The sequence below is a fragment of the Macrotis lagotis genome, chromosome X (genome assembly GCF_037893015.1).
Source record: "Macrotis lagotis isolate mMagLag1 chromosome X, bilby.v1.9.chrom.fasta, whole genome shotgun sequence".
Classification (NCBI taxonomy): domain Eukaryota; kingdom Metazoa; phylum Chordata; class Mammalia; order Peramelemorphia; family Peramelidae; genus Macrotis; species Macrotis lagotis.
In genome coordinates this window covers 562052086-562072949 of record NC_133666.1, presented here as the reverse complement: position 1 = coordinate 562072949, position 20864 = coordinate 562052086, and the positions used below count along the sequence as shown (strand labels likewise).

The following is a 20864-nucleotide window of genomic DNA, read 5'->3' as shown; positions in this document are numbered from 1 at the left end:
AACAGCACAAGGGGTTTTAGAATCATGATTTTTAAAAAGGAAGAACATGATATATAGTAATGAATGATGTTTAGAATTCACAAATTGTAATAAACAATAACCTAAGTTGAAGGGTTTAGAAGATAATAAAGGTTATTAGTTGTAACCATTTTTTAAATACAAAGAAAACAACATCAATGAGGTGGAGAGATAAAATAACAGTGTAACAGATGGCAAATGCTACAAAGGGGAAAGTTTTCATGCTAATAATGGCCAGATTGTAAGAAAATGTAAAGAGGAGGCCAGTACTAGATGCCTAGAGGGAAAGCTGTAAATGTTTCTAGAAATTGAGATCATGATCCATAACAGAATTTATAACCTCAATGAAAATGCCAACTGTTTTTCTCTTACTTCAAGACCTATCTTTTTGTCTTAAAATAGTTAAAAGAATGCTTTCATTCTATTTTCCTGAATTTAATCACATATTATAAACTTTCTATAGTTTTGACTTCTTGAAAATTATTGTCTCTATAAGTATGATATAATTCCTTGAGGTCTACAGCATTTTACAAAAATATGCAGATGAAATTAACTGTATTACTTGTTCATGCCTGAAACAATGGGTTCTATGATTATTTTAAGGTATCATGCCTCACATAATTTCATTTCTACTACTTAAAAATATCTGTTAATTCATTTCATGAAAATAATTTTCTTGTTTATGGAAATTTACCTAAAAAGTAAAATTTTAATAACTTTCAAATTAAAATAGTTTAAATATAATCTAGCAAGTAGCAAAGAGAACATGTATCCAATTATTTGTTTTAAATATATCATTATATGAGACAGCTTGGTGGGATTATCAATGACTCTCTGACCCAGGTGTCAGGAAGATCACTTGAATTCCATTCCAAACTCAGATACTTACTAGCTGTGTGACCCTGGACATACCAGTTAACCTTGGTCTGCCCCAGCTTCTTCAACTGTAAGATAAAGATATCATCTATCTCTGAGGGGGAAGTTTAAATGAGATAATATTGTAAAGTGTTTCGAAAACCCCTTAAAATTGCAAAAAAAGTGCTAGTAATAATTTGATCATTATAGGTCATCTCATATTAGCTTTAAGGTTAATGAGTGGCTAAAATAATTTTGGTCCATTTTCCAGATAAAAAAAATCAATTTTTATGTGAAATCAATTTTGTTATGCTAAGTGTAATTAATATTTTTAATTACCAAATTATTTCAGTTTTACTCAAAAATCTTCTTCATTTCTTCTCAAATGAAATATTTCTTTTATGAAACACTTATGTGTCAGGATTTTGGTGAAAAATAGTATATGACAACAATCAGTTATCTAGAGTGAAAAGCAATAAGATTAATGAATTTGAAATGACTTCTATTTGTAAATACATTTATTTTTAGCATCTAAAGAAGTCAACATTTTAAAAATAAATAAGAAAATGAATGATTCCCAAGATCAAATATTCTAAAAACAGTTAATAAAATTCCAACTTCAGGGCAGCTAGATAGTGCAGTAGACAGAGCACAGGCCCAGGAGGACCTGAGTTCAAATCCAATCTAGACATTTAATACTTGCCATGTGACTGTGGACAATTCACTTAACATCATTGCCCCTTCCCCTCCAAATTTATATCTTCAAACCAAATGGATATTTTATACAGCTGATCAAATTGGTACTCCCCCTACCCTCCAATTGCACTTTGATCAGAAAGCACTGGATTTGCTATGGTTTTAAGATGCGCTCATTGCTACTGATTCAATCTGAGCTGTTAGAATTTTAACATTATATGTAAAAGAGCAGGACAAAATTTAACAAAAAAAAGTAAAAATAGATTTCCCCCCTCCCCACTCATGTAAATAGAATTCCCATAATTTTGTTTTAGTTCTCATTTTTCCCTTTTAGAGAGAATTGTGTATTTAATATTTCAAGAACTTATTTTCTGCCTAACAAAAGGTAGGTACATTTCCCTTTACTCAGGAGGCCACTCTTCAAATATCTTGGCATTCAATAGTAAATCATTGATCATATAGAATAACCTGAATGGAGAGTTCTATTTTAATGAAGATGTTGAATAAAAATGCTAGAATTTTGTGTTGATTGAAATGTAATTTCCTTTTTTAGAAAGACATTTTGGAAATGTGATACTGAACTCTTTTATAATTAGAATAAGGAAATCTGGCACTAAAGAAAGCATTCCTCCCCCACCCCTCTTTCTTCAGGAGAATGCATGGAGTTATAATGTAGAACACTATGATTATATCATATTCATGATGTCTTGGTTAGTTTTAATAAGCTACTTTGTCTTCATTTTAAAAATAATTACAAGAGGGTTACAAAAGTACAAATGATATTTTTTTCAAAAAAAATTTTGTAAAAATTGAACATTTTAGAATAAATGTAAAAAATAATTGAAAATTCCCATAGATTAACTCTATCAACTAAAAATAAATTATTTGTGGCAGAAATTCAACAAAAATTGCATTAAAAGAGAAAAACAATTTTTCATATAAATAATATACTTTATAGTCAGAAAAGAGATGTGGAGCATTGTATTTAGAGATAGCCTTAGGTCCAAGAAAAAAAGTGTCTATGATATTTATTGACTTTGTGGTCATAAATGTCACTCACCTAATCTTTCAGTGCTCTCTGCAAATCTCTAAGATTGTAATTTGAAAAAAAAGATGGTGCCAACCTAAAATGATAGAAGTAATTTCATCATTTGGGAGGTCCCTTTGCCAAAGAAATCACTGGTCTAGCATGTCTGATATACATTTTGTTGGATGTAAGTATGATAATTTAACCAGATATTAGTAAACATAAAATCAAGCAACTAGAGATGATGGATATTAATAAGCATGCATAATTCTGATAACATTATCTGTCCCTTAGGTAAACACTAAAGAAAGAATAAAATTAATGGCAAATATATTGGTTCTAATATATTCATCTTTTCTTATAGGATATAAATGATGAGTTGTCAACTTTAAATTTTAAAAATAATGTAGGGGTTACAGTGGATAGAGTCTAAAATACTCACCTTCCTGGGGTCAAATCTAGCCTTAGACATTCATTAGTCATGTGACACTAGGCTAGTCACTTAATCCTATTTAACTCAGTTTCTTATCCATAAAAAGAACTGGAGAAGAAAATACAAAGCAATTCAGTGGGGTCACAAGGAGTCTAACAACAACATATATATATATATAATATATATATATATATATATATTATATATATATATTTTTTTTCCAGTAACAATTCAAATTCTGATATCCACCACTGAGTGAGACTATAATGATCTTAATGATTGAGTCATATTCCACTGAGTGAAACAATAGTCATAATTAGTTTATTGTGTAAAATTCTGCCCTAGAAGAGAGTTGAACCAGCCATGTCCAACACCCAAAATATAGGTATATTATAGGGTCAAAATAAGACTTTTTCTATCTTTTGCCAGAAATATTAACCATGTATATATATGAGAATGGACAAAATACAGGTCACCCTGAATCTGTACATGATCCTTCTGGTAAAAGAAGGAAGCTACAAGAAACCACAGGGGTCAATCTTTCTGTCCCCATATTTATGTTACACCTCCGCTTCAGAGATTTGAGCTGCAGTACTTATGTGGACTTTGTGTATTACAAGTGTGAAGCAAGAATGCCTTTTCTTTCCCAGCCTGGCATTATCTTGCTAGAGACATGATTAAAGAAAAAAAATATCTTTTGCCTAGATTTTTGGAATTAAACCCACTAGAGCTCTCAAATGGGGAGACAGATGTCCAAATCTACACCTACATGAGCGTATGGCATATTCAAATCTAGTCTGTGAAAGTCAGAATCTAAATTGTAGCTGAATATAATTTTACAATTTTTTTGTATAGAAATATAGAAATATTCCCTTGATTGTAGTGTGGTGGTATAGTGAGTTGAACATTAGATTTGGAGTAGAAAAGACAAGTTAAAAATCTTGCTTTCAATACAACTTCAGCAAGTCACTTAACTTTTCTAGATCTTAGTTTTCTCATCTGTAATATGGAGATAATCAGTACATATGTTAGGGAGTTGTGAGGATGGAATCTTGGTAAATATCTGTGAAAACCTTTAAGTGATATATAATTGTTATTGTTTTAATAATCATCATCATTTTTTATAATTTAAGTTGAAAACTTTTACTTAAAACAATGCTCTGGTCTTGAAATATCCTCATATTTCCTCACTTCTGCTTAGCTCTTCATCCTTTAAGAATCTCTAGACTTGGCCTGTCCATTTAAAAAATACTTCCAATAAGAGGAGTCAACTATCCCCATTAATCAAACTGATCATATACTGTCTTTATAAGTTTTGGCAGTCAATTTCGCTCACTTAACATTTTAACTTAGGATATCTTTTTTGTTTTGACTTATTTCACATGAGTGAGTTTCATCTCCAAGATTTCTGTAAAGGCCTTGAGTGCAGGGACTATTTTATATGTCTAAAAACCTAGGAGGTATTTGAAATTTATTTGAAAAGGAAAAACAACAGCAGCAACAGCTGCACAAGAACCCTTAAAGATAATGATGCATATATGACCCAATAAAATTCATTCTTTGATGACTAGTTGAGAAACTACTAATGTTCTCAAACTAGAGTTATCATAGAGGCAGTTATTTAGACCATGGGAGACCATTTTATTTCAGAAATTTCTTCCCCCCCATTAAAATATGAAAATAAATAACATTAAATTAAGATCATTATGGAAACAAGGATTTGAAGCCTTCCTGGATAGTAGTCATACCATACCAACCTTACAACATCCACATTTATATGAAACTGGGAGAACTAGCAGTTCTATAAGTTTTTATCTATTTGAAAATCATATTGCTGCCCAAGCAAAATTCCAGGGATAGCAGTATAAGAGTTGGGGAAATATTTTTCTTTCTGCATAGTCTCCTATCTTGCACTGTGTAGGGGACATAAAATGCAAAATGTTATTTAAATATATTTTTCCATTGTAAGCATTTTCCTACCATGTTTCCCCCAAGTCCCAAATTGAAAGTTCACCTGGAAGAAAGAATGTGGCATAGTACCTGGAGAGACATCAGAGTCAGCAAGACCTCTTTAACTAAGACCAGCCTCTGACACTATATGTATCATTTTGAGAATGCTCTCTGTGTCCTCAGATAACTCTGACTAGCTTGCAGAATAGTTCAGAGCTGCATTAGTAGAGTTTTCTGTCAGTTTCCTAACCAATTTATCCACCAATTCAGTTTAAATTAAAAAAAAAAAAAACCTCTTGGAAAATAAAACAAAACACTTTAGATTTTCAAGTTATTAGAAATACAGGATTGAGAAACCACAATCAAAGGGAAAATAGTGCTCTTAAAATTTTGAATATTGCTGAGGGAAAATTATTGAAGCTACTTAAATGTCCAAGTTAATCAAGGACATTGTTCTGTAACAGAATTTGACTCATTATTCTGCCTAAATGTGATTATATTCGTTTTTAAAGTGTTATAAACCAGAGGTAATATTATACAATTCAGAAAATGTGAATTAATCAGTTATTCTATTATATTTTATTTTATCACTATGGAGGCTATATGAATGTCCATTTTGTTTATATAAGATTTCAAGACTTTGAGAAAAAAAGATAAGGAAAGGTTGAATAGAGGACAGGATATTAGGCCAAGAATCTGAAAGACCTAAATTCAAATCTAGCCCCAAATGTACACTAAGTGTGACCCTGCAGAGAGCATTTAATAACTGCCTGCCTCAGTTTCCTCAATGCTAAAATGCAGATAATAATAATGCTTATTTCACAGGGTTGTCACGAGGGTCAAATGAGGTATTTCTTAGGTGTTTAGCATATGGTAACTAGCAAATTTTAGATATTTAAAAAATAGATGTTCTATTTTCCCATTTTTCTTTTTCTTCAGAAATAAACCTAAATCATTCCAAATATTTATTTTTTAGATTTTGAAATAGCTTTAACATTGGGATTTTTTTCTCTGAAACTATTTTAAAATAAGAGAGATTTCTTAAATATTAGATTAAATAGACCTTTAAACCATCTCTGTCTTGGATATTATGACACATTGTGCTTGAATTATAGAAGACATTTTCTAGAAGACTCCATGATGCCATCAGTTCAATATGTATCAGATCATTCAACTTCTTAACTGGTTAGTGCTGTAATTGTCTTGATAATTTAATATGAAAAATTATAACAAAGGGAAAATTAGTTGTGGATATTTTGAATTCTACATGCTATTGGGGGTGGGGTGGGGAAGACTGTCAGCAGGATATTTGTACCCATATTAATGAAAAGAACCAAAAAGTACATGACTTACTACTTACTTCCCTGAAGAATTCCTTTCAAATGTCAGTTTATATCTTACCACCCTACAGACATGTCTCATTGTCTTTATGACAGATGATAACAGATGAAAGGTATGCTTTCTTCTTAATATGATGATGGATTATGAACATCTGTAACTTTCTCAAATATATTCTAAAACCAACTGTTAAAATTTTTTTAGGAGTCCAAAGCTATTCTATAAAGACTGATCCTTCTGAGAGAAGTCTATGAGATTTCCTAAACTGCAATTAGGTACCTTTGAAAATTTCTCAAGCCAGTTATAGACACCTCTTTTCCAGTTACTTTTTATAGTCCAAAGATGGAGCTGATTTCTATCAATCAGTCCAGATTCCAAGACTTGATTTCAGTCACCACACCATGCCACTTTAGTTTAGTAGATCTGTCAGAGCAATTCTAATACTTACTTGACTTAGTGAGTGATGAGACACCATGATACCACTGACAATACTAGTTACTTCACTGAAAGAACATTTTGCTGTGTGACATAGAAAATATTCCCTTCTACCTAAGGTTAGAAGCATGGACCATGTATTATTTATTTCTACTTTCCTAGTGCTGAGAAAAGTTCATTGCACATGGTAGGAGCTTAATTAATATTCACTGAATAAATGAACAATAGCAGGACAGGTTTTAATGGAAAGTACCTAGATAGCAGAGGAACAGATTTACCACACATATTGTAAAATCCTTTCCAATTTACACTTCGCCCATCTTTTCACCCTTTAAAAAGACCTCATGGACTGTAACAGATTTATCAATGTGCCATCAGTTTTATTTATATGGACTATTATTTTCTTTGCTTTTCTTCTGATTGTTTTTGCTAATAGGACAAGGTCAACTTGTAGGTTGACCTCATGAGTCTATGAGAGTGGGCAGAAAAGTAACAGATGAAATCTAATTTGGACAAGGGCAGAATAATGTGTGATTCAAATATATTTTGAAAATGATGAGCTCTAAACTAACAACCCACTTAGGAAAAAAAAGACATAGGCATCACTGTAGACTGCTTTCTGAAGAAACTTAGTTTAATATCTTGATGTAATCTGACTCTCCTCACAACGGTCTGATCATGGGCTCAGAATGGTTCTCCATTGTCTCCAGGATAAAATAGAAAGTCCCCTCTCTCTATTTGGTATTTGAAGATGTTTGCAGGCTGGCTGCAGCCCACCTTTTCAGGTTGACTGCACATTACTGCCCATTGCACATCCAGTGTCCAAGCTAAACTGGCTGACTAGCTCTTACCTATCTGTGACATTCTATCTCCCCTCTCTCCACGCCTTTGAACAGGCTCTTCTCCCTATTCCTGGAAAAATAATAACAACAGACATTTATAAAGAGCTTTAATATAGGCAAAATGCTTTAGGACTCAAATGAGCCTCACACAAATCAAATGAATTATTCTAGGTATTATTAACCTCATTTTGCATTTGAACAGACAGAGGTTATGGAGATTAAGTGACATCCATGGTCACACAGTCAGCAAGTACCAGAGATGGGATCTTAACTCTTGATCCAGGTCTGGCAGTGATTCTTCCCTCTACTTCTTAGAACACCCAGCTCTGTCCAAGAGTCAACTCCTGTGCTATTTCTTACTAGCAGCCTTTTCCTGTTTCCTTTTTTTTTCATAATATAATATATATGCATTTATACACATGTGTATGCACATATTGTGTAAATATGCATTGTTATCATATAGAAAATATACAAATATGAAATATATACATATATGTACATACCTGTTATACATACATAATTAATATGTTTCTCTGTGTGTGTATGTATATGTAACCTGTGGCACATGGGTAGAACACTGGACCTTAAATCAGGAAGATGAGTTCAATTTTGTCTTCAAACACTTATTAGCGAGATGATCCTGGGCCAGTCATTTAACCCTGTTTCCCTCAGTTTCCTAAACTGTAAAGTAGTGATAATCATAGCACTTAATTCAAATGGTTTTAGTGACTCTCAAATGAAATAATGAATCATTTAAATAAGTTAATATTTCTAAAGCACTTATTTCAGTTTCTGGCCCATAGTAGGGATCAAAATGTTTATTTCCTTACCCGTTTCCTGAAGTCAGGGATCCCAAGTAGCACTAATCTTATAGACTCCAGCCTAGAATATTTAATATCATATTTATTACTTCAAAGATGATTTGTATAAATTCATGAATTGCAGATAGATCCTTAAGCAGTAAATAAGGTAAACTGGATTATTCTGGAATATATCACTAACTTGAGAATGATTTTAAGTACCACAGTATGTCATGGAGTGAGGCCCAAAGGATCAGGGCTCTAATCCAGTATTGGAATTGATTCAGTAAGCATTTATTAAACCCCCAATATTTTCTAGGCATTAAATTATATATCCCACATACTAGGAAAAAAATTAAATCATTCCTGTCTTGAAGGAGTTTACATTCTGTTGAGGTGGTCAATATGCTTGCAAAAACAAAATATATACAAGACCAATACAAGAGCTTTAGCATAGAAGTGGGTTCAGGAAAGTTCCCTTGAGAGAGGTGGCTGAATTGAATTTTAATGTAAACTAGGGATTTGATGAGGTGGAAGAAAGGAAAGAGTACAGGACAGGTATGGGATATACAACCAATGCAAAGATATGGAGACAAGAAATGGAATTTCATGTACAAGGAACAAGTAAATATATTTTGCCTAAAACTCAGGATCATATGAAGAAGAATAAAATGAATTGTTCCTGGAAAGTAGGCAATAAAAGGTTTGTGTGTGTGTGTGTGTATATGTGTGCCTGTGTGTATCTTTGTGCTTGTGTTTGTGTGTGTATTTGTGTTTGAGTTTTAAAGGCAATCTATTCTTTCAAGGAAAGAAATAGTTCCTATATGCTACCTGAAGTAGCTAAAGTATTTGAATGATATTTAATACATTATTACTAAGGAGGATGATGATAAAGAAATTAATTTATTGTAACATCCTTTTTCATTAAATTCTTTTAAAAATATTGATTCTCAAAGAAGACATTTTATATTTTTTTTGCACAAAATGATGCTACTTTCTAAAATAAGCTACAAATATCTGACAAATGTATTTTGCCTGCTTAACATGACACTAGGTGCATATGTAGAAATTCAAACTTTCCAGAATATGTTGACTTGCAATAATGTACTATTCCATATGCAAAGACATATGTGACAGAAGTTGAAAGACATTCAAGTTTTAGTGGCTTTCAATGCCTAACAGCCTAACTTTCTGAATTAAGTCAACGTAAAAAAAATTTCTTCTATTCTCAATACCATGATTAAGTAAATTTTCATTAGTATGAATAATTATAGCATCAATACAGATATTTTAATAACAATTTATTTTGTAACTACCAGAGATTAAACCCTACCCATTTCTGAAAGTATGCTCTTCTGCTCAAGAGAACCTTAGAGGTTCCCTATTGCCTCTAGGACAAAACAAAATTCCTCTGCTTAATATTTAAGCTGCTGATTTGATACCAGCCTCTTTCCACATTGATTCCACACTCCTCCTTCTCATATGTGCTCTATACAGTCTAACTTTAAGACAAATAGATCTCCTCACTGTACACTGTCTACTTGATGTTCCATGTTCTCAAACTTTACAGTGTGGAACGATTCTCATACCTCTTTTGTATACCTAGCTCCCTTTACTGCACAATTCAAATTATACAGTTTAATATGTTCTTCCTGATTCTATCACTTTTCCATCCACATCAGCCTTGCATGATCCAGGAAATAGGTATGTATATCTGCATGCATGTGTTTGTGTACATATGTATCTTACATTTATTTGTAAATCTCTTCTACTACCTAGAATAAAGTAAGAAGTTCTTTGAATACAAGGTTAGGTTCATTTTTATCTTTGAATTCTCAGACTAGTACAGTAATATCTGGAATATAGGAGGCATTTAAAAATGTTTGTGGATTGATTAATTGAATATAAAAGTCACTATTTTGCTTAAATAATTTTTGAGGGTCACAATAGAAATCAATGAAAAAGCTTTGGGAACAGTCAACTAGCAACTCTTATGTCAAATAGCATTCTCATATATAACTCTAAATGACAAATGAATTACTGTTGAATAAAATCAATACAATATGACTGGAGTCAGGAGGGCAAATATTTATTTGGTGAGTTGTTTTCTAAGTCAAAAAACATGTTGCATCATGGCCAGTACGAAAGGTAAAATCTTGTGGGTGTGGTGTGGGAGGAACATTACAAAATGAAGCTAAAGAAGATGCCTCAAAACTGGCTCTAAAACAGTATTTGGAGTTGAGTTTATATGTTTCCTAATTCTGCACTAGTTGTACAAACAGAATTAAAGGAATGAGTTGAGGAGAATTTTTTGCTACTTGTCCATGATTTTTTTTTTTCTACAACAGGAAACTAAGCTTTAGTCTTTAATCCAATATCCACTTCACTACAGAAGATTTGTTTAGACTGCCTCTTGTTTCATAAAGGCCTCCAAAGTCTGTGGTAATTTTTGACACTTTGTTATAATGTTTCTCTGACCCCCTCCCTCCCTCAAACCAGTCCCCCCTCCCATACTCCTCCCAGACTCATTTTCATATGGATACAAAGCATTGGGATAAAATGATGGTTCATTATAGTGGTACAGTGCTCTTATCTTCATCCGGCAAGAGTCATTTCCTTCCAAAGATTGAAATGCAAATGTGAAAATTAATGATAACTGCATTATCTGATAGCAGAGATAATACCAATTCACTGTCAGAGTAACACACAGTCATTCTATGATTTCCTCTGCTTCTCACAATATTCTTCTTACTGTCAGACTAGATCTATGGTTAACTATGTTTCATAGGTTTTTGTTAATTTACATCAAATGGCATTTCCTAGATCTTCTATCTACCACATTTTCCCAATCAAAAAGGAAACGAAATCAGAACTGTAATCTCCAAGTCCTTCTTAGCATAAGAGTAGAAAAAAAAAGGGCGCTGTATCATTAGTGTCTGTTTCAATCTCACAGTGGTCTACCAGCCCTTCCAATTTTATGCAAAGCACTCCCCCCCTATCCTTTTAGTTTAACTTAAGGCACAAGGCTGAGCAAGTCCTACCATTGGTATTTATTCACAGTGATGAAGAACAAGGGAGCAGGGACATTTATTTAGAGATTTTCAGTACAGTTGCAACAAGTGAGGCATGCCTTACACTTTGCACCAATTCTGAGAGGTGGTAAAAAAAAATCAAATTTCTTTTGGTTGAATCATTTTTAAATATGCTTGAAAGACTCTTTACTTGATAAAAGTCCTATGGTAACTTTAGAACTCAGGAATCTTTCAAAATTGAATTCTGGAGGATCTGTGATTTCATTAGAATGGAGAACTCCCACAATGGAAATTCCCTCCACAAACATGACTAGGAGAAATCCTAGGATGTGATCTGAATTATATAAGGATTAAGTAACAAGTACTTGGTCCCAAAGTCAGTGTCAGAGGCAGGAACAGAAATTAGATCTGACTGTACTTTTATCAAATGTGTCATAATACCTCTTTATAAAGTGAATAATCACCAAACAATGGATTGCTTTCTAAATCAAGACTTCCTTATATCATTTTTTTTTCCTGTGAGGAGGGCAATAGTATTTCTTCACTCTTATCTTCCTTATTCCTTATTCCAAAGATGCCTACTTTATACAAACTTGCCTATATATGGACATAGCACTTGCCCCATGAAAGTAAAAGTAAGCAAATCATTGCAGGAAAGCTTTAACATTCAAGAAAAAAAAAAGGAACAATTTAATCGGAAGTCAATAAGAGTGGGATGATCTGATTTTTTCCATTTGTGGGAAAAGAAAGGAGGGAGGATCAGAGCACAATGGAAGAGACAGAATTGGAATTGATGGAAATATTTAACAGTCCAAATAATACACATATACACATAAAAATTACCTTGTATTTGTTGAGTGCTTCAAAGTAAAGCAAAATATGTGTATTGTTAACAGCAACAACAGTAACAATAATAACAATTATCATTTATATAGTTCTTGCCAAGCATATTTCAATTATTATTTTATTGGATACTCATATCAAGCCTGGGAGGTAGAAAATATTATTATTATTATTATTATTATTATTATTATTATCCCTATTTTACAGATGAGAAAATTGAGACAGAGATTAAGTGACTTTACCAAGATCACACTCCAGGTTCAGCACTGTCCTATTTAGTGTAAATACAAATATGGATGTGTATGCATATATTTGTGCATGTAGACATTTTGCATATATATATATATATATATATATGCATCTACACAGATAAGAAAACTAAAGCAGTGAATTAATAATTTGTCCAGGGTCACAGAGCTATTAAATATGAATATGAATTCATATCCTGACTTCAGACTTGATGTTCTATGAGTTCCTCTACACTGATGAAATTCAAATCTGGGGGAATAAATCAAGGCTAAAGGCAGAGACAGGACTGGGAAGAGACAGAGACAGAGAGAGTCAGGGAGTGTCAGAAACAGAAAAAGACAAAGGCAGAGTGGCACAAAGAGAGAGATAGAGACAGAGCGACAGAGAAATGCATGCATGTATATATATATATACTTACACATATGTATACATATACATATATACATATATATGTGTGTATATATATATATATATATATATATATATATATATATATATGAATTCTTGATCCATGCTACAAAAACTCCATGAAAGTAGAAAATCTTAAATATTTCATTTCTGCTTTTGTATCTTTAGTGCTTAGTGCAATGCCCCCAAATAGAAGGTGCTTACTTATATGTCTTTTAGAATGATTGGTTTGTCAACAATTTCCTCAGTTTACAGGAACTTAGATGAAACAGATTATAGGGCACTGGTTCTAGAGTCAGGAAGATCTGAGTTCAAATCCAACAACAGATATTTAACTAGCTGTATGAATGGGCACAACTTCTTTTTGCCTAAGTTTCCTTTTCTCCAGGTCATTGTGAGAATCAAATGAAATAATATTTAGAAAGTGTTTAAGCACAGTGATTGGCAAATAGAAAGCCCTATATACATGTTAGCTATTATTATCTTTCATTAAGTATTCTAAAAGTCATCTGAGAACAAATTTTTCTGCAATCTTTGGTCTCTCATTTAGTACTTCCACCATACTCTAACCTTTGTATTGTATCTCATATCTAGGTATTGCAGCAGATAGAGCACTAATCCATGGAATTAGTAGGACTTGAGTTTGAAATAAGCCTGATACTTACTAACTGTGTGACCTTGGAAAAGACCTTTGAGTTGTTTGTCTCAGTTTTTTCATAGTTGAAGTGAAGGAAAAAGTTTTAAAACTATTTTTAAATGTGATCTATGGCTTAAAAGTGGATGAAATAATTGGAAAATAGTATTCAAATGTTTGTTCTCAGTAGAAGAGCTGCAAGATTTTTAATAGGTGGCCCCACCCAATCCCCTCTTATTTTAGAGATAAGAAAACTGACTCTCAGGGAGTGTAACTTGTGTTTCCAAAGTCATATGGGCAGTATATACTTGAACCCGTGGGTCTATTGTATCCAACAAGATAATTTATGTGATATCATTTATATATCATAAAATATTCTATACATGTCAATTATTACAATTTCTAGCTTATTGTTTATCAATGACTTGACATTTATTATATAAAAGTGAAGTTTTATTTATCATAAATCTATCTATAGAAATATGAAATCATAATTATTATTATGAGGTTTATATTTAAAAACCTTTGTGTTAACCAAGAATGTCTAGTCTAATATCTTTGATGTCATAAGTACTCAGTTAATACCCAATGAATAAAGGGATGGATGACTTTCAAATGATCCTAGGAACTTAAAGAAAAATCCAAAAAGGGAGTAAAGGTTTCAAAAGCAAGTACAAGATAGTAGCCTTAATGAGAAGCTACAATAGTGGAATAAATCACTGAAAATGTTCAAGGAATCCTAATGGAAGAATAGTAGGAGATTAGTTAGATGCTATATAATGTAATTCATTAATGATTTTAAGAAGACAAAGGACTAAACAACTAGAAATGGAGAATATAAGATTTAGGAACTGGCATGATTTTAAGCATTATAGAAAGATGGAATGCTAGAGTTAGCTTAGTTATTTTAGAGATCAAAGAGTTTGAGTCCCTTTTTTATAAAAGGGAATCATTTGACTCAATAATGATAAATGACGTCCCTAAAATTCTAGTTTCCTGCTGTCAAAGTTGGAAGTAACACTGATTCTACCAATTTTAATGACTTTCCATATTGCTAGGTAATACAGGGTCAGGAAGACGTGGATTCAAATCCAACCTCAGACACTTACTAGCTATGTGACCTTGGGCAAGTCACTTAACCTCCGCAGTTAAGTGGCTTAGTGAATAGAGCATTGGACCTGGAATCAGGAATGTCTGAGCTTACTAGCTAACTATCTGAGTGAGTCACTTAACCTCTACATATTTCAAATTCTTCAAATGTAAAATGGGATAATTAGAACACCTAACTTGTAGGGTTGTTGAGATGATCCAAAGGAAAATATACATATATATGTATACACAAAGAGCCTAAAAAAGAGTAGTTTCTTTACAAATGCTTTTTTCTCCTTCCCCTTGTCAATATCTAGTTCCATTTCACATTTGTAAAATTACCATAGATTATATTTTGTTATTAACAGAGTTGGGAGAAAATCTTGCTCCTCTTACCAGTGACCTGTCCATGCTAACATTGCCTTCTCAGTACCCACTTCTAGTTCTGCACTGTGTAGTGGCCACAGAGACTAAATACAGATAGGAGTCACAAAGAATATTAAAGTTTCAAATAGGTCATGACATGGAAGAAATTGTAAAAGACCCAGGATTATTTTTCTTACTGGAAGATGAGAATGGGTAGTACAATTAAATGAATCAAATAATGAAAGATTATTATGTACAACCTAATGATTATTTCTTATGCCTAAAACTATCAAACAAAAGCTTACTTTCAGATAACAAACTGAAGTTTGAAAAATAGCAAAATATTAATGATAATAAAGTTTCTTCTTTGGGTCATCAAATGAAGCTGGGAAACTTCACTTAGTGTAAATTAAGACAAATTTCCATCAATCCAAGATAGTAATGCTATAGTACTATTTTTCAAATTCTCACATGATTTTGGAATTTATTTTGTTATGATGGTTGATATTGATTGATATTGATTGTATTGATCTCTGAGGACATTAAAAAAAGTCTTTGAAATAATCAAAAGCCCATCTAAAAATCATGGCAAGCCCATACAACAACTTAAATCCTGAAATAATACATCACAACTAAATATTTATTCTCAGAGATAATGTAATGTTTTGAAATTTCATATTCAATGTTATAAAAAGGACACATTTATTATTTTTAGGCATACTGTCATGTTGCATATACCTAGACCTATAACAACCATATCCACTCATCAGGACTCACTGACTCCACAATAAAGAAACATATAGCTATGCACAATGTCTGTATCTTCAAGTATTTACAAAAAGATGCTAAAAAGCTAGCCTTTCTTCTTTTATTCATAGGCTATAGATATTAATGCTATGTGACAGGTAATTTAGCAAGAATGTCTAACTAGAAGGAAAATTTCTTTTTAAAAATGATTTTAATGCAGTAATGATGCTCAAACCAATAACTTGCATACAGAGATACCAATACTTCCTTCTAGGGTATAATGATCCCAGTGTTTCATAAATGCAGAAATTCATTTCTGGATATTGCTGCTCAACTACCTATGGAAAACATGTAAATGATTTTATAATGTTCAAAAGAAAGAACTTCTTGGTGTATTTATTTTCATTTTATCTATCTATCTATCTATTCATAATTCATTTTCAAATTAAGGTGTGTACCATCACCATCCCTAACAAAAGAATAAAATAAACATTTAAACAAATAAATTCATCTGTTTTATTAAAATCTCATTGACTAAAATTTTATTCCTTGAAAACAAAAGTGAAGAATTCGTATGTTAAAGAAATGCATGAAATTTGAATATTTTCTGTAATATTAATACAGTATTTTTGAACACAGTTAATTTTATATTAATAAAGAAATAATGAAGAGCAGCAGAAGTTAATGGAATTTTCTTTGAAAAATACAAAGCAAACTATAAAAGAACAGAGGTAAATTTTTTTCCAAAAGTATTTTATTTTTTTCTTGTAAAAATGTGTTATTAATTACTCATATCAGTAATGGAAATTTTATGAAATGTGGACTTCTTATAGAATAGATATGCCAGAAAAGATTTCTATACTCTTTCAAAACCTAAAAAAAGGGCTTATCCTATTTTAAATGTAACTCATTTTATTCCAAAATCTTTCCTTTGCAATAATGCTGCAGTGTTCAGAATATAAACATTTGTGTATATCATTAACACCGTTTTCAATGACATCATAATGATCAGATATACTGCATCTTCATTTTTGTTTGCATTATATTTTCCAGCTGCTGGTTTCAGAAAATTACCCCTGGAGTTCTTCTCTTCTTCATGCACAGCATACAGTAATTTGCAAAGTCATGCAAGGATGAAAATGTGATTGAAATATAGAATATTTCCTAATGAAAAATAGTACTGCATTATGAATTATTGTTAAAAATAAATTCAAAACACTGTCCTTAAACCTTTTTTACACAATAGTCCCCATTTATAAATATTGTCACAATTAGAAAATACTAGGTTATTGCATCCACAACAATATTTTGATTTGGCATTTTTAAACTTAAATCTTGAATTTTTCAAGTAAAATTACAATGCTGTTACCTGAGTTACTTTGAACACTTTGTGTTCATGACCTTAATAGACTTTTTTATGAAACTTTGGACTTACTGATGGAAATTAAATTTGCTGCTACAAAAATTTCTCCAAATCTTCAAACCTAAAGCTATATTCTGTGTGTCTTTCACTTCCCAATATAATATCCAGGGAACATCTATTGATTTGAATAAATTCTAGACTGATCATCAAAGTCTTTAAAATATCTGTGGAATTGTTCTGTTTATTTATTATTTATTACCTACACAGTTTGGATTTCACTGTGGATTCATATCATATTACTTTTATCAGAGGAAAGAGAGGTTTTATCTCAAGACAACTGCAACAACAAAAAAGCGGCACAACACTTTGAGTTGACAATAGTGTTTTAATATATAACATTAAAATTAAAGTCACAAGTCCAAGTTTAGCCTCCATATTATATATTTAGTTTCCTATCTTGAAAAGCATATATTTAAAGAATAATTTTTCTCAGAGTAAAAAGTTTGAGGAACAAATACATCTATATCTATTTATATCTCTAGGTAAGTTCATCTATACATATATATAGAGAGAGAGGAGGGGGGGGGGGGCGTGGGGAAGGGGGGAAGGAAAGGGAAAGATTGGTGAGGGGAAAGTATCTACTGAATTTCAAAGAGATATTCTTGCATTTTAAATCCTCTCTCCTACCTGGTCCATCCCAGTCATCTGTCTCAGTGCCAAGCTGCCCTGGTTTTTCTGATTGTGTGTCCCCATCTGATTCTGCTGTCTCCTGGATCCCTTCTTCCTCACCTAAAAGAGTACCAACAGAAATACAGATAAGGAAAGATTAAAAACTCTAGGTGAATTATTTCAGTTGTAGGGTTTTTCTTATTTGTTACATATATGAACACTATGCAGATGTTTAAGCATTATTACTCTTGATTCTTGATCCTGTTTTATTTAAAAAATAATCAACAGCAGCCAGTAAAGAATAAAAATTCATTACTAAAAAGATTATTCAAATTTTCAAAGCAAATTTCTTCTGAGTTATTAAAAGTTTTTATTAAAATGCAAATTCAGAAGATAGGATTTCATGTTTTCTAGGAGTTTTGGGAAATGAAACATTAATTTTTTCCTTCTGATGATTTTTAAATTTAAAAGCAATGTTGATGGAAAACTTTATGGAAAGCATTGGAATCTTTTCAATCTCACTATGAAAATGAAAAAAAGTGGTGTTCATATGGTAAAATATTTTACACACTTTTATTTGAATTTAAAATATTCTGAAATACTCCCAGAATTTGGAAGGAAAATAGATATTTAGATTTTATATGAGATTTAATGCTCACATCTCCTTTAAAATGAGATTTAGAAATGTCATAATTAAATTATTAATTTATTAATAATTATGAATTTTCATATTAACATGAATTTGAGTTCTCAACATTCTAATAAATTTTGAAACATTATTTGATGGAATAAATAAAGTTAAGTCTTTTTCTAGGGTTCACTATCTCCTTTTATGTTTTTTTCATGGAGAAATATATTCAAAAAAAGTGCTATTTATGTCATTCAAAAGGAGATATAAATTTGTAATTTAAACATCAAAATATAAATATTAATCAGGAGACTTACTTTAAGTAAAATATACTAAAATATTTATAATTATGATTAACACATTCCATTAAAAATCTTTCATCAAAGGAAAAATACCTAAATATACTTACACATAAAGAAAAGTAAGAAAATTAACAATTTGAGAGACAAGAACAAATTAAGAAAATATGAAATCCTGCTCAAAACCAGCAATGGTAGAAATATAGTGACATTTTGGAACACATAATTTTGGGTGTTTTTCTTATTTAGGTTTTTTCTATACTTTTATTTATCCTTCCTGTCAGGTTATACAAAAATATTTGAGATTTTTGAATACATGAAATACACAGGAAATAATTACTTTATTACAGAGATATTATTTAAAGTGTTAAAGTTTGTATTAGAATATTTTTATAAAAATGAAACAAGCAATCCTTGTTTATATGAAAGAAATGGTATATAAATATGAAAATCAAGATGTAGCCCTATCAAGCTCAGTTCATCCATGATATAAAATACATTAAAAATGTTGCCCTATGAAATTTCACTAGGCAATAAAAAAAGAAAACAAAATAAAAACTATTTACTCATTTTTACAATTCCTTGCCCCTTTATTACCTCAAGAACCTGAATTTTCAAATCCATGGGTATGTATAGCAATCAAGCTCATTGAAATTTTCTCACATATGTCTAAATAAGTCTCCTTTAGTATACCAGTTTAACTCTTCATTATCTTTCTATAAACTCTTTATTCATTTTTCCCCCACTGCCATTCAGACCTTGACAAAGTCTAATTATAGGTTACCAAATTCCTACTCACATGCTACTAAAAAAATGCAACTATCTACAACATCAGCAAACACGTTGCATCATATGCAAACATAAATTTACATTATCTAATCCCAACTGCATTCTTACTGCAATTAAAAAGAATAGTTACTAAATTGATGGGGTTGTGAATTTCCTAAGGTTACACAGCTAGGTAATTATTAAGTGTCTGAGGTCAAATTTGAACCCAGGTCTTCCTGACTCCAGAGTCATTGCTCTATCCACTACAAGACCATTCCCTTACTCTTTGCTGGGTTATCCTCTCTTACTCTCTGTTAAGGTTGTTCCTCAACCCTCCCACAACAGTTATTCACCCTAATATTTCAACATTTTGTACTTGCTTCATTTTTATCGAAGAAAAAACAGCAATAGAAGCAACAACAAATTCTCAGTTGTCCTCTGATTATCACACAGTCCCTTGAAATAATCTGTCATTCTTTCTATCTTCACTGGTGGTTCTTCACCTTAATCACATGTGTTCCTTGATTTCATCTCCTTCAATCTTCTTCAGTCAACTGGACCCATCATTATCAGTCCCTCTCTCAAACTTTAAATATTCCTTTCTTCTTTGCTACCTATAAATATATACAGATCTAATTTAAAAAAAATTATCCATCCTACATTTTTTGTTTTCTCAACCAAACTCTTTGAAAAAGCTCTCTACATGTCAAACTTCTCAATCTTTTACAACATGACTTCTGAGCTATTGCTGATACTGCTCTCTACAAAGATATATTGACTTTTAATGGCCATGCCTAACAGTCTTCTTTTCAGTCTCCATGCTTGACCTTTACACACCGTTTTACATGGTTTGACTAACTTCTTTTCCTGGATACTCTCTTTTTTCTGGATTTCTGTGATATTGCTTCCCTCCTACCTTTCTGATCACTCCTCTTTAGTCACCTTCACTCATTCATCCCATGTCAAGTCTACTAATTGTTTTTTTTGATGTTTTTTTAAATTTATTTTTATTAAAGATATTATTTGAGTTTTACAATTTTCCCCCAATCTTGCTTCCCTCCCCCCAGACCCCCCCAGATAGCACTCAAGTCTACTAATTGTTTATGTATATTAATGTTCTTTCCTAGGATTTGACAACCTTACTTCACTCATCTTCACTTATCTATTGAATATTTTCAGCTGAATGTCTTGGAAGCATCAGAAACTCAGAACATTCAAAACAGAAATAATTTTCATTCTCATCCTTTGAACCTCTCTCTTACTCTACTGTCCACACCATACTTCCTAGGCATTCAAGTTCATAATCTCGTTGTTACCTTTGACTTTACCACCTCATATACTAAATCAGTTACTAAATTTTATTTTTTTTAAAAAA

At 31.6% G+C, this 20864-nt stretch overlaps 1 protein-coding gene across 2 annotated transcripts in view; it reads right to left on the bottom strand.

The window, feature by feature from the left end:
* ZFPM2 (zinc finger protein, FOG family member 2) overlaps window positions 1-20864 on the bottom strand; it is a 600402-nt gene that overhangs the window by 431362 nt on the left and 148176 nt on the right. For both annotated transcript variants that reach the window (XM_074200962.1, XM_074200963.1), the window contains one exon: window positions 17813-17914. In XM_074200962.1, coding sequence (XP_074057063.1) covers window positions 17813-17914 — 102 coding nt within the window. The remainder of the gene's footprint in view (window positions 1-17812; window positions 17915-20864) is intronic.